Source organism: Puntigrus tetrazona, unplaced genomic scaffold (genome assembly GCF_018831695.1).
Source record: "Puntigrus tetrazona isolate hp1 unplaced genomic scaffold, ASM1883169v1 S000000001, whole genome shotgun sequence".
Lineage (NCBI taxonomy): Eukaryota > Metazoa > Chordata > Actinopteri > Cypriniformes > Cyprinidae > Puntigrus > Puntigrus tetrazona.
The window spans coordinates 512,844-535,533 of NW_025047681.1; the positions used below are offsets into that span (position 1 = coordinate 512,844).

The 22,690-nt window shown below is 38.4% G+C and overlaps 1 protein-coding gene across 1 annotated transcript; it reads right to left on the minus strand.

Moving 5' to 3' along the window:
- Window positions 1–9,972: 9,972 nt before the first annotated feature.
- LOC122331447 (GTPase IMAP family member 9-like) lies at window positions 9,973–13,577 on the minus strand. Its single transcript, XM_043228905.1, has 5 exons — window positions 13,488–13,577; window positions 11,549–11,635; window positions 11,341–11,424; window positions 11,159–11,210; window positions 9,973–10,613 (listed from the first exon to the last, which is right to left on the minus strand). The coding sequence occupies exons 1-5, from the start codon at window positions 13,575–13,577 to the stop codon at window positions 9,973–9,975; spliced, it is 954 nt and encodes a 317-aa protein (XP_043084840.1).
- Window positions 13,578–22,690: the final 9,113 nt, after the last annotated feature.

Below are 22,690 nucleotides of genomic sequence, written 5' to 3' on the forward strand. Positions count from 1 at the left end.
GGGACAGAGGCATTGCATGTCAGTACAGTTTAGTTCTAGACTAAATGTGAATGTGAATTAATTAATCTTACCTGCAAAAAAAAAAGATTAGCATTCATCAAAATTAAATTAAATTAAAACAATTATGCAAAAACAGGTGGCAGAGGCGCAAGAGGACCGATTCAGTTTTACTCATTTTTAAGAGTTTTTCTGCATTAACTTAATTAAATTAAATTTCTGCATTAGCTTGCTTAGCACAAGCTCTCTTCTGTATTATGCTTGCGATAGTACCATTTCTTCCAACTCAATTCCTGAATGGCACTACACTCTCAGACTCTTTCCCATAACACCCTGTATCTGAGACAACTCACCTGCACAGGTGTTCCCCCTCAGCTCCCCTATTTAAGCAGTTTTACAGACTCACTCCTTGGGGAAGTCTTGTTTTCCCCAACTACATTTTTGACCATTTATCATCTCCTGTTGTTTTCTTGTGTACTGATCTTGGACTGTTCCTCCTATTCTGATTGTCTGCCTGTCCGACATCTGCTTGTTAACTGTTTATGATTCTGGATTCTCTGTGTTTACCCTGATCCCTGTATAATCCTGCCTGGCTGACCATCATTACAAAAGACTTTGCCAAACAAGGATCCAGCAGCTAGTCAGAGTATACACACTACTGGAATCCTATTCCCCTCAAGCAGGGTACATGATCATTAAAAGACCATGTCTGTTTGTAGCCATAGCCTCACGATCTTCTGGATTTGATTCTAAAATATTTTTTTTTGTGATGGCATAAACCAGCCTCTACAATCTCAGCTGAGATGCAAGGGTCCTGAGTCATCACTTGCTCATTTTGTGGACTGTGCCTTATTGACTGTTGGCTCCTTATTTACTGTAGGTTTTGAAGGGGAGGACGGTGACGCTGCTTTCATCACTGAAACAGCAGCCACAATAACACCCCATCACATCACTGCTGATCTTCCAGAGTCACACCATGAATGATCATCCAGAGCCATATCATGTCTCAGCTGTTCATCAGGAGAAGATTCACTGATGAGCTAATTATTCAGAGCCAAAGTCACATCTCTGCTGATTGTAATATGTTTGGTCATTTCCTGTCTGTTACACTCAGCTTCTCAAGTTCAAGCTTTCAGTATCATTATTTAATATCTAGTGTGAGAGACATTCGGCTGATGTCTGCACTTAAAGCCACATTTTTAAACCTAATCAATCTAACACTTCTGCTCTTGAACTTATTTCCCTACCTAAGACGCCTACGCATGATGGGGATCGAGTTATGTTGCAGTTTGCCTCACACCAATACTGTTTGGGATGGCGGCATCCACTGTGGCAATCGAGGCTGCAAAACCTCTAGAGGTATTGACACACGCTGCTGTGCTCCCTTGAGGTGGTGGCAGGTAAAGGCTCCCTCTGAACTCAAGTCTTGTTCATGTCAGTCCCTGGGGCCGTGAATGCTCTGTCTGTGTTGTCTGTCTCTACCTCTCTTATGTCCCCATCCCTATTATGATGTCCTGTTCATTCTGTTTCGCCCTGGTGGCTTCTTGTTCCATCTGCTCTGCCTTTGAGGTTCTTCTTCCTACTCCATTCTGGTGGGCTAATGGTCCATCTGCTCCTGTTCCCACCATGAATATGCTTTGGTTCCGGGATCTTCAGCATGGACCTGGCCCTCCATCCTTCCCCTGGTTTCGCCTCTATACCACAACTCACCTGGATTGTGATTAAAGCACCTGGAACCCACTCCTTGGGGTGCTATGACATGATCTGGTCCCTGAGCTTCCGCCTGTAACCATTAAAGGTCACCTCATCTTCTCAATCGCACTTACACCTTGGACTGCATTTCCCATAACACCCCATACACAGGACTTCTCACCTGCACAGGTGTTCCTCATCAGCTCCCCTCATTTAATCAGTGTTCACAGACTCATTTATTAGGATGTCTTGTTTTACAACAGCTCAATTCTGAGGGCTTATCAGCCCTTGTTGTTTTCTTGTGTATTGGTCTTTTACTGTTTCTTGTATTTTGATTGTTTGCTGCCTACCTAGTAGCTGTTTATGATTGTGGATTCTCTGTATCTACCACTGATGCCATTGTGTAACTATGCCTGTCCGACCTCAAATAAAGCTCATCGGCTTGCCCTTGACTCCATTATTAAAGTGTCAGCCAAGTTAAAAATGAATAACTTACTGGAATCTAGTGCTTGCTTGAGAAGTGAACCAATTCATTCCAACTTGGTGAACTGGTTCATTGATTCACTAAGAAAAGCAATCTATTTATGTACTATTGTTTAGTGGAACAAAGTGTCTCAGTGAATTCATCACACCCATCCCAACACTCTCAGTTACAGTTAAAACTTTGTGGCGCACAGAGAATGGATTAATTCTGAGAACTGATTATTGTTCTCTAAACTGAAAGTACTTTCAAAGGCAAGTTGTCAATTAATCTGTCAAGTTTGAAAGGAAAATATTTAACCAAGTTTTAATTCTATGTTGTTGCAAAAGGGAGATATTAGTTTTGATGAACGTATTTACATGAAATGTCTTTCCAATTGTTAATATTGACTCCTGCAGAGCATGTATGGATACAGAATTTTTCTACCATGGAATTTGGTGACTTGGAATTTGTGTTTTCGTGTTATCAATATTAAACAATATATTTGAATGTATATTTTCATATTTAATATTGTATGTTATTACATGAATGTATATTATTCACAATGACAAATATGCATTCACATGGTCAGTTTTGGGGTGATGCATTACAAAAACGCAAGTTATGTAATAAGAACAGTTTTTTTTCAAGTAACTACTAAAATTATAATTTTTTTAATTTGCAAGAAAACATCTGAGTTACTTTTTTCAAAAAAACGACTGTGCTGTTTTTTTTATTTGCTGAAGACTATTGAACCTTCTTTTTGTATTCCACTGTACTGACATGAATTTACTTTTCCTTCAGCCTAAGGTTTATTCATTGCACTTTTTGGTGTGAAAAGTTGCATTTGCTATAAGCAGAACTTTTTATGTTATAAACAAACAATCACACCCTGCTCATATTTAAAAGTAATACGAAAGTAACTCAAAATTAATGTAAATGTAAGTTACTTTTTTGGGGAGTATAACAATATTGTAATGCATTACTTTTAAAAGTAAGTTTCCCCAATACTGCACATGGTTGAAGTTTTACTTAACTTTATAATTATATAAATAATTATAATGATATTTGTTTATCCATTAATATGTCAATATACTGTAGCACTTTATAATAATATCCAGCTGTAAGGCATTTATAAGTGATTAGTGAATTTTTATTTTATTTTATTTTATATAGTGCTTTTAACAAACACAGGTTGCATCAAAGCACTGTATGGTATAAGATTGAAGAATATAATGACAGGGATGTATAATGGCCGAGAGTGACCAATTTCTTATTAAATGCAGAGGCGGTCTCTGTAATCAATTCAACGATAGTCACTAGAAGTTAAGTGTCCCCCAACCAAGCAAGCCAGAGGCGACAGCAGCAGGAAACAAAACCCCATGCATACAGAATGGAGAAAAAAAAACCTTGGGAGAAACCAGACTCAGTAGGGGTCAGTTCTCCTCTGACGGACGCCTTAGCACTTAACTTCCAGTTCAATTTTAAGCGTGTGTCAGGTAGTGTAAATGACTTAATAATAAAAAAGTGTGTTGGTGTGTTATGTGTAGGCCAAGTTAAAAGATGTGTCTTTAATCTAGATTTATGAAGCAGTCATGTTTTATAGATCGTAATCATAATCTAATCACTTTATCAAAATTAGCATTGTTTATTAATCATTTGAAAGAATAATCATGTCTTGTAAATGATTAGGTCATCATTAACTAATCACTTGTAAAGACTTGTACATAAATGAACAAAACATACATAAATTGTTAGCATATCAGTAATTGCTGATGAATGTTTTGTAAATTATTATAAAGTGTTACTGTTATATTGATTGAGTAACTCTCACAACAGACCTGCTGGAGCATTTGGCATTACATCAGAACTGAAATGACAGGACAGCTTTTCAGGAACTATTCTTCTCATTTCATTCAGGAATCCACTTGAGGTGGAGACTGAAAATAAAGACAAACTGAAAATGGCAGAAAGACTTTCAGTAAGCTCGGTTCTGTGTATCAAATATATTAGTAAACTTATAATATGTATACTGCTTATAAATATCAGATTAACTTTATGATTAATCTGAAGATGAAGCTTAAAAATGTACATTACTGAAAAATGGGAAAATGTACAAACAGCCTACTGCTTGCATGGCAGTGACTATGTTGTTACTATGTGACTATGTTGGCAGTGACTGTTGGTACACTTACCATTGGTAACCGTCCTAATAAGAATAACAAGAGTAACATGATCAGATTTGCTAACATCCTTGTAGCTCTTGTAGTACCAGCTGCAAACAAGGAAACTATGTTTGACAGGTCCCAAAATATATGAAGTAATCTAAATTATATAAAGTAATCAAAACCTACAAGACTAGCTAATATGATTATACTATAATTATATATATATATATATATATATATATATATATATATATATATATATATATATATTATTGGTGAGGAGGAGTGACAGACACAGTTTTTATTTTTATTAATTCAAATTCTAATTTTTTTGTCACATACACATACATACATGGTACGACATTCAGTGAAATGTTTTTACAACACGTCCAGCGTCTAGTCCAGTGACTAGTGCAATATTGTCCAGTGTAATTGTCCAATTTTAAGTGGCGAGTATCTGGGAAAGAAAGGGTGAACATGGATTCCTGGTGATTAGGTGCTGGGTGTTTTCTGGTTCAGACTCGAATGGCCTGCAGGAAGAAGCTCTCCTCATTCTCTCTGTGTTTGCCTTCAGGGAAGAAAGCGCTTTCCTGGAACGCAAGCAGAGAAAAGAGTCCATTGTTGGGATGGCTGGGGTCTTCCATGATCTTCCTGGCCTGGTACAGCACCGCTTGTTGTAGATGCTGCAGCACAGGGAGCTCAGTGCGGATGGTGCGCTCAGCTGACCATTAACAAAAACAAAATAATATTAACAAAAATATAAAAAATAAAGTGTCCAGGGAGCGGGTTTGGGAGCACGAGGGCGGCGGCTTCATCCATAGCTTCTCCTTCACATATACATATAACATTGTTACGGGGTGAATAATCACCACGACAAAGAGAGCTCAAAATAAAATCCACGGAGGGTCGTTTTTATTTACAAAGTAAACAGTGAGTCACGTGGTGAATCTGGTGCTCCAGCAGTGCTCTCTTTTTCCCTCAATAGTGCAGTGGGTCCGTGTGGTGCTCCGTGAGGCTGATCGGTCACACGCTGCTATCTGGGAAAAGTACAGGAGAGATAACATTAGTTTCTTCTTGCATGGAGTCGATGCTCCACTTCTGGTATGCCATGTGTGGCTTTATAGCCAGGCCAGGATGAGCTGCAGGTGTGACCGAGCAGCCGGTGATGGGTGCAGCCAGTCTGTTGCCAGGGTGGCGCTGATCGTTCCTCGGCACACACGTCTCTCTGATGACCACTGGAGGGAGCATTCTGTGGTGCACTGACTTTCTGAACTGCATTTCCCATAATGCCTTTACTGTAATCTGATTACCTGCCCAGGTGCATCTCGTTAGATCTGCCTGTGTATGCCCGATTCGGATACTGTCTGCCTGCCTCGACCCTTTATTGATTATGATTCTGCCTGTGGCATCCTGTTATTGTTCCATGTCAAAAAGAGCATGCAAATGTATCCGACTGACTCCTCATTACTTTGTAAGCATTGTAAACCACCAGTACCCATGCCCCATACAGGACCAAGAACCTATGCAACTTGTTTTTCAAGACTATCTGAGAGTGAAAGAGAGAGATGCCAACTGAACCATCTGTGCTTCTACTGTGGTACCACAGCACATCGAAGCCTAGGATGCCTGCACAAACACCAAGCATCCAGGAAGAATATTGAACATTTTTCATTACTCACTGATAGAACCCTCACTCATAGAACAACTCACTGTTCCTTAACCTAACAGTCATGATAGACTCTGGAGTTTTGAATCCGATGACAGCAATGGCGTAGCCAGATTCAACATTCCCACTCAACCCTGTAACCCTCCTATGAAAATCAAACCCATAAATGATACATTCATTGGCAAGGGAATCACAAACCAGACCCATCACCCTCCAAGTAGGCATATTCCATCAAGAATCCATATCCCTGTATGTAGTCAACTCCTGAAGCATGAGGTAACTCAAACCATGTCTGACTATTAATATTGAAAGTACAGAGAGACCTATCAATCTGTCAACACCCTATCCTGTTATCAAGATCTCCTTGAAGTCCTTTAAGTAAAGTCAAAGCCACAAAAACTTCCCCTCATCGATCCGTAGACTGCACTATTGAGTTACTCCTTATCCCATGCCACCCAAAAGTAAAGGTTACCCATTGTCACAAACTGAGAGTCTGGCTATGGAGGAATACATATCAGAGGCTCTCAAATCCAGTTCATCCACCCTTCTACTTCCCCAGCCGCAGCAGGTTTCTTCTTCGTGGAAAAGGATGGAGGATTATGACCCTGCATTGATTATCATGGACTCAACAATGTCACTAAGAAATTCCGGTATCCACTTCCCTTTAGTCCCATCTGCCCTGGAACAGTTGCGGGAGGCCACCATTTACACCAAGTTGATCCTGATTAGGTTATACGCAGCTCCTCAGGTTTAAGGAGGGTGATGAGTGGAAACTTTTCTCACCACTAGAGGGCACTATGAGTATCAGGTAATGCTGTATGGGCTTGCTAACTCACCAGCTGTCTTCCAATCCTTCATTAATGAAATCTTCAAAGGATATCCTCAATCAGTTTGTTATTGTCTACATCGACAATATCATTATCTATTCCAAGTCTGAAGCCAAACACATCAATCGTGTAAGGACAGTTTTGTCACGACTCCTAGAGAATCAACTGTCGTCAAAGAGAAATGTGAGTTTCAAATTTGGAGAGCTTTCTGTAAACAGTTGTATATAATCGTCAGTCTCAACTCAGGATATCACCCACAATCTAATGGTGAAATAGAATGTTTGAACAAAGAGATCAGCAGATACCTGAGAACGTACTACAGCCTGGAGCAACACAGGTGGTTGGAATTTCTACCATGATCTGAGTATGCTCAAAACTCTCTCCACACTCCTCCACAGGTCTCATCCCCTTTCAATGCATTCTGTGATTCCAACCCCTATGATCCCATGGTCCCATGTTTGAAAATTCTGTTGACTCTTTGTTGTGATGGACACACTACTGACTCGAAGAAACTTTGCGAGTACACATTAATTGAATAGAACCCTAACCCTACCAGTCTACTAATACACTACTAACACTCTAATGAGAGTAGGTGCAATATTACTTATAATCAACAGAATGCGTTAAAGGGGTCATGAAATGTGAAACCATAATGGGTGTATAACATTGCAGATTTGTTTTTACATTTGATTTCATTTTATATATGTCTATATAAGAAGATATAATAAGAACACTTTCTAAATCATCTCATGAACCACTGACAACTACTAACTGGTTAAATAATATAGTGCTTTTAATTTAGGAATGATTAACTGATCTTTAATAAAGAATGAAAATACAGTTATTATATACTATATATGCTTATAAATCAAGAATAAAGCGTCTGTTTATAACCTGCTTACTAATGTTTATTAATATAGGAACAACGCTGTAAATGGTTAATTAACTACTTACTAAAGCATAACTTATGATTCATTGTGTGTAATTATTAAAAAGTGTTACCCAATTAAGCGATGACTTAGAATAAAGTAACAGTGTCTTCTCGATTTGTAACAGATATCACTGGATTGTGCTGTTGGGCAACACTGGATCAGGAAAAAAGTGCATCAGGAAACACCATCCTGAATGAAGACCTTTTTGATCTGAAAAACTCTACAGGATCAGTTACAGAAAACTGTATCAAACAACAAGCAATTGTGGATGGACGCAGCATATCAGTTATTGACTGTCCAGGTCTGTTTGACACTTTCGAGATCAGAGTAAAGAAATGCTGCGACATGTAGCAGGGCAGTGCATGGCCCTGTCTTATCCTGGGCCTCATGCATTTCTGCTGGTCATGAAACTGGGTGTAGAAATTTACAGAGCAGGAGAAGAATGTTATAAAATGGATTCAGGAGAACTTTGGAGAAGATGCCATCAACTACACCATCATTCTGTTCACTCATGCTGACAAGCTGAACGGCAAGCCTATAGAGACATATATTGGTAAAAGCAATGAGCTAATGCAATTGATCAAGGCCTGTTGGGGGAAGATATCACTCATTCAGCAATGAGAACAGAAATAATCGAGATCAGGTCACAGAACTTCTGCAAATGATACGTAAAATGGTTCTTTTTAATGGAGGAAAGGAGTATGCTTTTCAGATATATAAATAAAAAGTTAAGCTAAAAGCTCAGCTTTGAAAAGAAAAAGAAAAAATTGCACCGAGTAGCATTTTGTGACAGTAAAACTACGTTTCTGTAAATTAGATCAGATTAACAAGCAGAATCACATTTTTGAGATTTGCTGCCTTTTTTCTTGCCTTTATCACATGGCACACAATATACAATAACATTCACAGTAATGTTAAGAAAAATTTTATCACATAATACAGATTTTTTTGTATGTTTCTGCCTTTCATTTATTTTAAACAGCTGATATTTTCCACTTAAAGTCCATTAAAGCACTGGCACTAGAACGTGATTGTATTTTGTCCTTATAAACCTGTGAAATGTATTTAAATGATGTACATTATTCCCAGTGACCCATGCTTTGTGCCAAATATGAAGCATGATGTATCAGATTAAACACAAAATAAAGCCTTTTGCATAACTGAATTCTTGGAGTAAAATAAATAATAAAAACATTTCTGCGTTAACCGAAGGTCTTTGCACATTGCATTTAATGCACGGGTTTTATACAGGATATAACATACGTTTTTATATGTCGGAAACTGCTGAGATGACCGTATGCAATGCTCTTTCATTGGGTGAATTTATAAATCATAGCAGAAACACATTACATAATTTACGCATACATTACTACATACCACATATTTTCAGAATAGGTACCCTGTAGTGTAAAACACTATATGTTGCAGGTTATTACTTCCTTATTTCCTAAAACATTGCATATTGTTTCCCTTATACCTATGAGTATACTTGCGCTCGTTTTATCGCATCTTGAGTATTGCCTATGGCACATCTGAGAAACACTTATGTGCTTATAAATGTGTGAGTGTATATTTTAAGTGGTGCTACTGCTGAGATGTATAGTTTGTGATGTGATGTTAATTTATATAACTTTAATTAAAAAGACAGAGTGTCTTATGTCTAACACTAATATATTTGTTAAAGTTTCATGAAAAGTACCGAATACGGGTGTTGTGTCACAATTACTGAATTTGCATGCAATAGAGTACACTTCAATAATAAATAACATGATTATTATTTCATTATCTTATTTTATTTCCAGTTTTGAAATCAATGAGAGCAAAGAACACATTATCAAAGACGATTATGAAATAATAGACTGTTTATTCAAGTACACTAAGAAATGCAAATAAATGAGTGTTACTTTGTTAAAAAAAACAATATACAATCAAGCTTTTTAAAATGTTAATTCGTTCAGACCTAATAAAGAAGTTCTTTGTGCAGTACTAGAAAATTTTCTTTTCATTCAAAGCCTCTGGTAGGAACATTTTTGAACATTTCTCCTAAATGAACAAAAAGTGACACGCTTCTAATCATTCATAACATCAACCTTCATTTCAAACTCATTTCCAAGCAGTAGGAACTAATAGCCTACAGATGCCCATAGCTACTATTACAACTATTGTTGCGACTATGAATGTTAATATTTTCTTGAAAAACTGTACAAGCCATTGGTTACTTTTTCAAAGATTAATTTTCTCTGGACATGTGTATACACAGAACGAGTGTAGTACTTTCTGCGTTCCTCTCCACCATTTTATCCATCTTTTCCAGTAGTTCTGTGACCTGAGACCGATTTGCTCTGTGGTCATTTTCTAATGAATGATATTTGCCAGCGCAGCTAATAACAAAGTTTCGCAGATCTTCATTCTCTTCTACATGATCCTTCAGTGTTTTATTCTTCAGATATTTGGCATGAGTGAAGAGAGTGAAGGCGTGGCGTGATGCTTCTTCTCCAAAGTTCTTCTGAACCCATTTTACTGCGTTCTTCTCTTCATCTGTGTACCTCTGATCCAGTCTGATGACCAGCAGGAACACGTGAGGACCAGGATCGAACAACGCCATGCACTCCGCTATTTTAGCCTTCAGTTTGTCTTCAGTCATCATTCCAGATTTCATATCCTTCTTTTCACCCATCCATGTGTCAAACAGTCCCGGAGTGTCAATTACGGCGACAGTCCTTGAACCTATTATTGAGGTTCTCATCTCACATTCTTGAGTAACTGATTCTAGATTGAAGTCTTCAAGAAATGCATTTCTACCCAGAATTGTGTTTCCTGTAGCACTCTTTCCTGATCCAGTTTTGCCCAGCAGCACAACCCTCAGATTTCCTAAAGAGAGAGACTTGTTTTATTAAATAGTATATTTAAAATGTTTCTGTCAGGGATGCTCACACAAAAGAACCGTTTGCCGTTTATTTAAAAAAACATAACCAAAAACAGATAACGACGAAAAAAAGAGTGCCCTCTTTTTAACTCTTTTCACAACAAATATGTGAAAAAAACTTTCTGGGTTTCTGTGTTCTCACTATTATACAAAATATATGAATTTGAATGTATGTATATTATTCACAATGAAAAGTAATGCAAGTTACGCAATCATATAGAGACTAGAGACATAGTTACCCCAAGATACTTAAACTCCTCCATCTGAAGCAAGAACTCTCCACCAATATGAAGTGGACAAACCACCAAAGAACCATGGTCTATGACTTGGAGGAGCTGATTCTCATCCCAGCCACTTCACACTCGGCTGCAAAACACTCCACTGCCTGCTGCAAGTCCTTTTTCGATTGAGCCAATAGAACAACATCATCCACAAAAAGCAGAGATGAGATCAGCTGCACCTAGAAATCCTGTCAGACTTATAGACTTACTTCCAGCAATGCGAACCAAGCTCCTGCTCTGGTCATGACAGGGATGTGACAGCTGTTAGCAAAGGGCCCAGACACCATACTCCCAGAGCATCCCCCCAGGACACTGTGAGGGACACAGTCGAATGCTTTCTCCAAATCCTGGTCAAGTGTTCCACAACCAGGCCAAAAGCCACATTTTTTACCTGGATCCGAGGTTTGACTATCAGACAAATTCTCTTCTCCAGTACCCTGTGTGAGGAGCGTCCCAATTGATCATCATCGTCACCCTGAAACAAACCAGGAGCACCTGGCCGCACCCCTCACGGCTGATCGGCCACAGCTGCAAATCATCAAGGATTAGCTTTATAAGCAGCACGAGAACGCTAGTGTCTGAGAAAGAAATGTCCCCACTTCGACTGAGAAATACGCTTGTCTCTTGGTTTCCTTCTCAGACAGCAGTGTGTGACCGATCAGCCTGGCTCCTTGGCACGGACTCCACTGCAGAACCCAGGAAACACCGGGACTTTATTTTTTGACACTTATTCACATGTTTTCACTTGATTGTTAATCAATCCACACTCCGGGGTCATTTTCTTGAGCTCTCCTTGTCGTGTGATTCTTACAGGGCAACATCACTGTTCTCTGCCTTTTGTTTCAATAAAGGGTCTTTGGACCACTCTTTGTCTGGCTTGTCATCTAGGACCTGTTTGCTTTGGGAGACCCTACGAGGGGCACTGTAGCAGGTTTCCTGTCCCCATGTTAAAAAAAAACCAGAGGGACAGAGGCATTGCATGTCAGTACAGTTTAGTTCTAGACTAAATGTGAATGTGAATTAATTAATCTTACCTGCAAAAAAAAAGATTAGCATTCATCAAAATTAAATTAAATTAAAACAATTATGCAAAAACAGGTGGCAGGGGCGCAAGAGGACCGATTCAGTTTTACTCATTTTTAAGAGTTTTTCTGCATTAACTTAATTAAATTAAATTTCTGCATTAGCTTGCTTAGCACAAGCTCTCTTCTGTATTATGCTTGCGATAGTACCATTTCTTCCAACTCAATTCCTGAATGGCACTACACCTCAGACTCTTTCCCATAACACCCTGTATCTGAGACAACTCACCTGCACAGGTGTTCCCCCTCAGCTCCCCTATTTAAGCAGTTTTTACAGACTCACTCATGGGGAAGTCTTGTTTTCCCCAACTACATTTTTGACCATTTATCATCTCCTGTTGTTTTCTTGTGTACTGATCTTGGACTGTTCCTCCTATTCTGATTGTCTGCCTGCTCCGACATCTGCTTGTTAACTGTTTATGATTCTGGATTCTCTGTGTTTACCCCTGATCCCTGTATAATCCTGCCTGGCTGACCATCATTACAAAAGACTTTGCCAAACAAGGATCCAGCAGCTAGTCAGGTATACACACTACTGGAATCCTATTCCCCTCAAGCAGGGTACATGATCATTAAAAGACCATGTCTGTTTGTAGCCATAGCCTACGATCTTCTGGATTTGATTCTAAAATATTTTTTTTTTGTGATGGCATAAACCAGCCTCTACAATCTCAGCTGAGATGCAAGGGTCCACGGTCATCACTTGCTCATTTTGTGGACTGTGCCTTATTGACTGTTGGCTCCTTATTTACTGTGGGTTTTGAAGGGGGGGACGGTGGCGCTGCTTTCATCACTGAAACAGCAGCCACAATAACACCCCATCACATCACTGCTGATCTTCCTGAGTCACACCATGAATGATCATCCAGAGCCATATCATGTCTCAGCTGTTCATCAGGAGAAGATTCACTGATGAGCTAATTATTCAGAGCCAAGTCACATCTCTGCTGATTGTAATATGTTTGGTCATTTCCTGTCTGTTACACTCAGCTTCTCAAGTTCAAGCTTTCAGTATCATTATTTAATATCTAGTGAGAGACATTCGGCTGATGTCTGCACTTAAAGCCACATTTTTAAACCTAATCAATCTAACACTTCTGCTCTTGAACTTATTTCCCTACCTAAGACGCCTCGCATGATGGGGATCGAGTTATGTTGCAGTTTGCCTACACCAATACTGTTTGGGATGGCGGCATCCACTGTGGCAATCGAGGCTGCAAAACCTCTAGAGGTATTGACACACGCTGCTGTGCTCCTTGAGGTGGTGGCAGGTAAAGAGGCTCCCTCTGAACTCAAGTCTTGTTCATGTCAGTCCCTGGGGCCGTGAATGCTCTGTCTGTGTTGTCTGTCTCTACCTCTCTTATGTCCCCATCCCTATTATGATGTCCTGTTCATTCTGTTTCGCCCTGGTGGCTTCTTGTTCCATCTGCTCTGCCTTTGAGGTTCTTCTTCCTACTCCATTCTGGTGGGCTAATGGTCCATCTGCTCCTGTTCCACCATGAATATGCTTTGGTTCAGGATCTTCAGCATGGACCTGGCCCTCCATCCTTCCCTGGTTTCGCCTCTATACCACAACTCACCTGGATTGTGATTAAAGCACCTGGAACCCACTCCTTGGGGTGCTATGACATGATCTGGTCCCTGAGCTCCGCCTGTAACCATTAAAGGTCACCTCATCTTCTCAATCGCACTACACCTTGGACTGCATTTCCCATAACACCCCATACCTGAGACTTCTCACCTGCACAGGTGTTCCTCATCAGCTCCCCTATTTAATCAGTGTTCACAGACTCATTTATTAGGGATGTCTTGTTTGCAACAGCTCCAATTCTGAGGCTTATCAGCCCTTGTTGTTTTTCTTTGTGTATTGGTCTTTTACTGTTTCTTGTATTTTGATTGTTTGCTGCCTACCTAGTAGCTGTTTATGATTGTGGATTCTCTGTATCTACCACTGATGCCATTGTGTAACTATGCCTGTCCGACCTCAAATAAAGCTCATCGGCTTGCCTTGACTCCATTATTAAAGTGTCAGCCAAGTTAAAAAATGAATAACTTACTGGAATCTAGTGCTTACTTGAGAAGTGAACCAATTCATTCCAACTTGGTGAACTGGTTTGACCAGTTCACTAAGAAAAAAGCAATCTATTTATGTACTATTGTTTAGTGGAACAAAGTGTCTCAGTGAATTCATCACACCCATCCCAACACTCTCAGTTACAGTTAAAACTTTGTGGCGCACAGAGAATGGATTAATTCTGAGAACTGATTATTGTTCTCTAAACTGAAAGTACTTTCAAAGGCAAGTTGTCAATTAATCTGTCAAGTTTGAAAGGAAAATATTTAACCAAGTTTTAATTCTATGTTGTTGCAAAAGGAGATATTAGTTTTGATGAACGTATTTACATGAAATGTCTTTCCAATTGTTAATATTGACTCCTGCAGAGCATGTATGGATACAGAATTTTTTCTACCATGGAATTTGGTGACTTGGAATTTGTGTTTTCGTGTTATCAATATTAAACAATATATTTGAATGTATATTTTCATATTTAATATTGTATGTTATTACATGAATGTATATTATTCACAATGACAAATATGCATTCACATGGTCAGTTTTGGGGTGATGCATTACAAAAAAACATAAGTTATGTAATAAGAACAGTTTTTCAAGTAACTACTAAAATTATAATTTTTAATTTGCAAGAAAACATCTGAGTTACTTTTTCAAAAAACGACTGTGCTGTTTTTTATTTGCTGAAGACTATTGAACCTTCTTTTTTGTATTCCACTGTACTGACATGAATTTACTTTTCCTTCAGCCTAAGGTTTATTCATTGCACTTTTTGGTGTGAAAAGTTGCATTTGCTATAAGCAGAACTTTTTATGTTATAAACAAACAATCACACCCTGCTCATATTTAAAAGTAATAAAGTAACTCAAAATTAATGTAAATGTAAGTTACTTTTTAGGGAGTATAACAATATTGTAATGCATTACTTTTTAAAAGTAAGTTTCCCAATACTGCACATGGTTGAGAAGTTTTACTTAACTTTATAATTATATAAATAATTATAATGATATTTGTTTATCCATTAATATGTCAATATACTGTATGTAAGCACTTTATAATAATATCCAGCTGTAAGGCATTTATAAGTGATTAGTGAATTTTTTATTTTATTTTATTTATATAGTGCTTTTAACAACACAGGTTGCATCAAAGCACTGTATGGTATAAGATTGAAGAATATAATGACAGGGATGTATAATGACGAGAGTGACCAATTTCTTATTAAATGCAGAGACGGTCTCTGTAGTCAATTCAACGATAGTCACTAGAAGTTAAGTGTCCCCAACCAAGCAAGCCAGAGGTGACAGCGGCAAGGAAACAAAACCCCATCCATACAGAATGGAGAAAAAAAACCTTGGGAGAAACCAGACTCAGTTGGGGTCAGTTCTCCTCTGACTGGACGCCCAGCACTTAACTTCCAGTTCAATTTTAAGCGCGCGTGTGTCAGATAGTGTAAATGACTTAATAATAAAAAGTGTGTTGGTGTGTTATGTGTAGGCCAAGTTAAAAAGATGTGTCTTTAATCTAGATTTATGAAGCAGTCATGTTTTATAGATCGTAATCATAATCTAATCACTTTATCAAAATTAGCATTGTTTATTAATCATTTGAAAGAATAATCATGTCTTGTAAATGATTAGGTCATCATTAACTAATCACTTGTAAAGACTTGTACATAAATGAACAAAACATACATAAATTGTTAGCATATCAGTAATTGCTGATGAATGTTTTGTAAATTATTATAAAGTGTTACTGTTATATTGATTGAGTAAACTCCACAACAGACCTGCTGAGCATTTGGCATTACATCAGAACTGAAATGACAGGACAGCTTTCAGGAACTATTCTTCTCATTTCATTCAGGAATCTCGCAGGTGGAGACTGAAAATAAAGACAAACTGAAAATGGCAGAAAGACTTTCTGGTAAGCTCGGTTCTGTGTATCAAATATATTAGTAAACTTATAATATGTATACTGCTTATAAATATCAGATTAACTTTATGATTAATCTGAAGATGAAGCTTAAAAATGTACATTACTGAAAAATGGGAAAATGTACAAACAGCCTACTGCTTGCATGGCAGTGACTATGTTGTTACTATGTGACTATGTTGGCAGTGACTGTTGGTACACGCACCGTGGTAACCGTCCTAATAAGAATAACAAAGAGTAACATGATCAGATTTGCTAACATCCTTGTAGCTCTTGTAGTACCAGCTGCAAACAAGGAAACTATGTTTGACAGGTCCCAAAATATATGAAGTAATCTAAATTATATAAAGTAATCAAAACCTACAAGACTAGCTAATATGATTATACTATAATTATATATATATATATATATATATATATATATATATATATATATATATATATATATATTGTGGTGGGAGGAGTGATAGACACAGTTTTTATTTTTATTAATTCAAATTCTAATTTTTTTGTCACATACACATACATACATGGTAATGCGACATTCAGTGAAATGTTTTACAACCGTCCAGCGTCTAGTCCAGTGACTAGTGCAATATTGTCCAGTGTAATTGTCCAATTTTAAGTGGCGAGTATCTGGGGAAAGAAAAGGGTGAACATGGGATTCCTGGTGATTAGGTGCTGGGTGTTTTCTGGTTCAGACTCCAATGGCCTGCGTGGAAGAAGCTCCTCCTCATTCTCTCTGTGTTTGCCTTCAGGGAACGAAAGCGCTTTCCTGAACGCAGCAGAGAAAAGAGTCCATTGTTGGGATGGCTGAGGTCTTCCATGATCTTCCTGGCCTGGTACAGCACCGCTTGTTGTAGATGCTGCAGCACAGGGAGCTCAGTGCGGATGGTGCGCTCAGCTGACCATTAACAAAAACAAAAATATTAACAAAAATATTTTTTTAACAAAATAATATTAACAAAAATATAAAAAAATAAAGTGTCCAGGGAACGGGTTTGGGGCACGAGGGGCGCGGCTTGGCCGTCCGCAGCTTCTCCTTCACATATACATATAACATTGTTACGGGGTGAATAATCACACGACAAAGAGAGCTCAAAATAAAATCCACGGAGGGTCGTTTTATTTACAAAGTAAACAGTGAGTCACGTGGTGAATCTGGTGCTCAGCAGTGCTCTCTTTTTCCCTCAATAGTGCAGTGGGTCCGTGTGGTGCTCCGTGAGGCTGATCGGTCACACGCTGCTATCTGGGAAAAGTACAGGAGAGATAACATTAGTTTTCTTCTTGCATGGAGTCGATGCTCCACTTCTGGTATGCCATGTGTGGCTTTATAGCCAGGCCAGGATGAGCTGCAGGTGTGACCGAGCAGCCGGTGATGGGTGCAGCCAGTCTGTTGCCAGGGTGACGCTGATCGTTCCTCGGCACACACGTCTCTCTGATGACCACTGGAGGGAGCATTCTGTGGTGCACTGACTTTCTGAACTGCATTTCCCATAATGCCTTTACTGTAATCTGATTACCTGCCCAGGTGCATCTCGTTAGATCTGCCTGTGTACCCGATTCGGATACTGTCTGCCTGCCTCGACCCTTTATTGATTATGATTCTGCCTGTGGCATCCCTGTTATTGTTCCATATTAAAGAGCATGCAAATGTATCCGACTGACTCCTCATTACTTTGTAAGCATTGTAAACCACCAGTACCCATGCCCCATACACGGGACCAAGAACCTATGCAACTTTGTTTTTCAAGACTATCTGAGAGTGAAAGAGAGAGATGCCAACTGAACCATCTGTGCTTCTACTGTGGTACCACAGCACATCGAAGCCTAGGATGCCTGCACAAACACCAAGCATCCAGGAAGAATATTGAACATTTTTCATTACTCACTGATAGAACCCTCACTCATAGAACAACTCACTGTTCCTTAACCTAACAGTCATGATAGACTCTGGAGTTTTGAATCCGATGACAGCAGCGGCGTAGCCAGATTCAACATTCCCACTCAACCCTGTAACCCTCCTATGAAAATCAAACCCATAAATGATACATTCATTGGCAAGGGAATCACAAACCAGACCCATCACCCTCCAAGTAGGCATATTCCATCAAGAATCCATATCCCTGTATGTAGTCAACTCCCTGAAGCATGAGGTAACTCAAACCATGTCTGACTATTAATATTGAAAGTACAGAGACCTATCAATCTGTCAACACCCCATCCTGTTATCAAGATCTCCTTGAAGTCCTTAGTAAAGTCAAAGCCACAAAACTTCCCCCTCATCGATCCGTAGACTGCACTATTGAGTTACTCCCTTATCCCATGCCACCCAAAAGTAAAGGTTACCCATTGTCACAAACTGAGAGTCTGGCTGTGGAGGAATACATATCAGAGGCTCTCAAATCCGGTTTCATCCACCCTTCTACTTCCCCAGCCGCAGCAGGTTTCTTCTTCGTGGAAAAGGATGGAGGATTATGACCCTGCATTGATTATCATGGACTCAACAATGTCACTAAGAAATTCGGTATCCACTTCCTTTAGTCCCATCTGCCCTGGAACAGTTACGGGAGGCCACCATTTACACCAAGTTGATCCTGATTAGGTTCTCTGCGCTCCTCAGGTTTAAGGAGGGTGATGAGTGGAGAGCTTTTCTCACCACTAGAGGGCACTATGAGTATCAGGTAATGCTGTATGGGCTTGCTAACTCACCAGCTGTCTTCCAATCCTTCATTAATGAAATCTTCAAGGATATCCTCAATCAGTTTGTTATTGTCTACATCGACAATATCATTATCTATTCAAGTCTGAAGCCAAACACATCAATCGTGTAAGGACAGTTTTGTCACGACTCCTAGAGAATCAACTGTACGTCAAAGAGAAATGTGAGTTTCAAATTTGGAGAGCTTTCTGTAAACAGTTGTATATAATCGTCAGTCTCAACTCAGGATATCACCCACAATCTAATGGTGAAATAGAATGTTTGAACCAAGAGATCAGCAGATACCTGAGAACGTACTGCAGCCTGGAGCAACACAGGTGGTTGGAATTTCTACCATGATCTGAGTATGCTCAAAACTCTCTCACACTCCTCCACAGGTCTCATCCTTTCAATGCATTCTGTGATTCCAACCCCTATGATCCCATGGTCCCATGTTTGAAAATTCTGTTGACTCTTTGTTGTGATGAACACACTACTGACTCGAAGAAACTTTGTAGTACACATTAATTGAATAGAACCCTAACCCTACCAGTCTACTAATACACTACTAACACTCTAATGAGAGTAGGTGCAATATTACTTATAATCAACAGAATGCGTTAAAGGGGTCATCGAAATGTGAAACCATAATGGGTGTATAACATTGCAGATTTGTTTTTACATTTGATTTCATTTTATATATGTCTATATAAGAAGATATAATAAGAACACTTTCTAAATCATCTCATGAACCACTGACAACTACTAACTGGTTAAATAATATAGTGCTTTTAATTTAGGAATGATTAACTGATCTTTAATAAAGAATGAAAATACAGTTATTATATACTATATATGCTTATAAATCAAGAATAAAGCGTCTGTTTATAACCTGCTTACTAATGTTTATTAATATAGGAACAACGCTGTAAATGGTTAATTAACTACTTACTAAAGCATAACTTATGATTCATTGTGTGTAATTATTAAAAGTGTTACCCAATTAAGCGATGACTTAGAATAAAGTAACAGTGTCTTCTCGTTGTAACAGATATACGGATTGTGCTGTTGGGCAACACTGGATCAGGAAAAAGTGCATCAGGAAACACCATCCTGAATGAAGACCTTTTGATGCGAAAAACTCTACAGGATCAGTTACAGAAAACTGTATCAAACAACAAGCAATTGTGGATGGACGCAGCATATCAGTTATTGACTGTCCAGGTCTGTTTGACACTCGAGATCAGAGTAAAGAAATGCTGCGACATGTAACGGGCAGTGCATGGCCCTGTCTTATCCTGGGCCTCATGCATTTTCTGCTGGTCATGAAACTGGGTGTGAAATTTACAGAGCAGGAGAAGAATGTTATAAAATGGATTCAGGAGAACTTTGGAGAAGATGCCATCAACTACACCATCATTCTGTTCACTCATGCTGACAAGCTGAACAGCAAGCCTATAGAGACATATATTGGTAAAAGCAATGAGCTAATGCAATTGATCAAGGCCTGTTTGGGAAGATATCACTCATTCAGCAATGAGAACAGAAATAATCGAGATCAGGTCACAGAACTTCTGCAAATGATACGTAAAATGGTTCTTTTTAATGGAGGAAAGGAGTATGCTTTTCAGATATATAAATAAAAGTTAAGCTTAAAAGCTCAGCTTTAAAAGATTGCACGAGTAGCATTTTGTGACGGTAAAACTACGTTTCTGTAAATTAGATCAGATTAACAAGCAGAATCACATTTTTGAGATTTGCTGCCTTTTTTTGCTTGCCTTTATCACATGGCACACAATATACAATAACATTCACAGTAATGTTAAGAAAAATTTTATCACATAATACAGATTTTTTTGTATGTTTCCGCCTTTCATTTATTTTAAACAGCTGATATTTTCCACTTAAAGTCCATTAAAGCACTGGCACTAGAGGCGTGATTGTATTTTGTCATATAAACCTGTGAAATGTATTAAAATGATGTACATTATTCCCCAGTGACCCATGCTTTGTGCCAAATATGAAGCATGATGTATCAGATTAAACACAAAATAAAGCCTTTGCATAACTGAATTCTTGGAGTAAAATAAATAATAAAAACATTTCTGCGTTAACCGAAGGTCTTTGCACATTGCATTTAATGCACGGGTTTTATACAGGATATAACATACGTTTTTATATGTCGGAAACTGCTGAGATGACCGTATGCAATGCTCTTTCATTGGGTGAATTTATAAATCATAGCAGAAACACATTACATAATTTACGCATACATTACTACATACCACATATTTTCAGAATAGGTACCCTGTAGTGTAAAAACACTATATGTTGCAGGTTATTACTTCCTTATTTCCTAAAACATTGCATATTGTTTCCTTATACCTATGAGTATACTTGCGCTGCGTTTATCGCATCTTGAGTATTGCCCTATGGCACATCTGAGAAACACTTATGTGCTTATAAATGTGTAGGTGTATATTTTAAGTGGTGCTACTGCTGAGATGTATAGTTTGTGATGTGATGTTAATTTATATAACTTTAATTAAAAAGACAGAGTGTCTTATGTCTAACACTAATATATTTGTTAAAGTTTCATGAAAAGTACTACCAGATACGGGTGTTGTGTCACAATTACTGAATTTGCATGCAATAGAGTACACTTCAATAATAAATAATATGATTATTATTTCAATATCTTATTTTATTTCCAGTTTTGAAATCAATGAGAGCAAAGAACACATTATCAAAGACGATTATGAAATAATAGACTTTTTATTCAGATGCACTAAGAAATGCAAATAAATGAGTGTTACTTTGTTAAAAAAACAATATACAATCAAGCTTTTTAAAATGTTAATTCGTTCAGACCTAATAAAGAAGTTCTTTGTGCAGTACTAGAAAATTTTCTTTTCATTCAAAGCCTCTGGTGGGGAACATTTTGAACATTTCTCCTAAATGAACAAAAGTGACACGCTTCTAATCATTCATAACATCAACCTTCATTTCAAACTCATTTCCAAGCAGTAGGAACTAATAGCCTACAGATGTCCATAGCTACTATTACAACTATTGTTGCGACTATGAATGTTAATATTTTTCTTGAAAAACTGTACAAGCCATTGGTTACTTTTTCAAAGATTAATTTTCTCTGGACATGTGTATACACAGAACGAGTGTAGTACTTTCCTGCGTTCTCTCTCCACCATTTTATCTATCTTTTCCAGTAGTTCTGTGACCTGAGACCGATTTGCTCTGTGGTCATTTTCTAATGAATGATATTTGCCGCGCAGCTAATAACAAAGTTTCGCAGATCTTCATTCTCTTCTACATGATCCTTCAGTGTTTTATTCTTCAGATATTTGGCATGAGTGAAGAGAGTGAAGGCGTGAAGCGTGATGCTTCTTCTCCAAAGTTCTTCTGAACCCATTTTACTGCGTTCTTCTCTTCATCTGTGTACCTCTGATCCAGTCTGATGACCAGCAGGAACCACGTGAGGACCAGGATCAGACAACGCCATGCACTCCGCTATTTTAGCCTTCAGTTTGTCTTCAGTCATCATTTCAGATTTCATATCCTCCTTTTCACCCATCCATGTGTCAAACAGTCCCGGAGTGTCAATTATGTGACATTCCTTGAACCTATTTTTGAGTTTCTCATCTCACAATCCTGAGTAACTGATTCTGGATTGAGGTCTTCAAAAACGCATTTCTGCCCAGAATGGTGTTTCCTGTAGCACTCTTTCCTGATCCAGTTTTGCCCAGCAGCACAATCCTCAGATTCCTAAAGAGAGACACTTGTTTTAATAAATAGTATATTTAAAATGTTTCTGTCAGGGATGCTCACACAAAAGAACCGTTTGCAGTTTTATTTAAAATAAAAATAACCAAAAACAGATAACGACGAAAAAGAGTGCCCTCTGGTGGCTAAACCGCCCACTTAAAACTGA

Excerpts from the sequence above, each read along its gene's own strand:
- LOC122331447 (XM_043228905.1), bottom strand. The coding sequence starts at position 13,577 with ATGGAGGGCCAGGTCCATGCTGAAGATCCTGAACCAAAGCATATTCAT. Across the intron at positions 11,211-11,340 it reads TAGTCAAACCTCGGATCCAG|CTGTCACATCCCTGTCATGA; the intron begins GTAAAAAATGTG and ends CTTTGCTAACAG. Across the intron at positions 10,614-11,158 it reads CTTGGTTCGCATTGCTGGAA|GAAATCTGAGGGTTGTGCTG; the intron begins GTAAGTCTATAA and ends CTCTCTCTTTAG.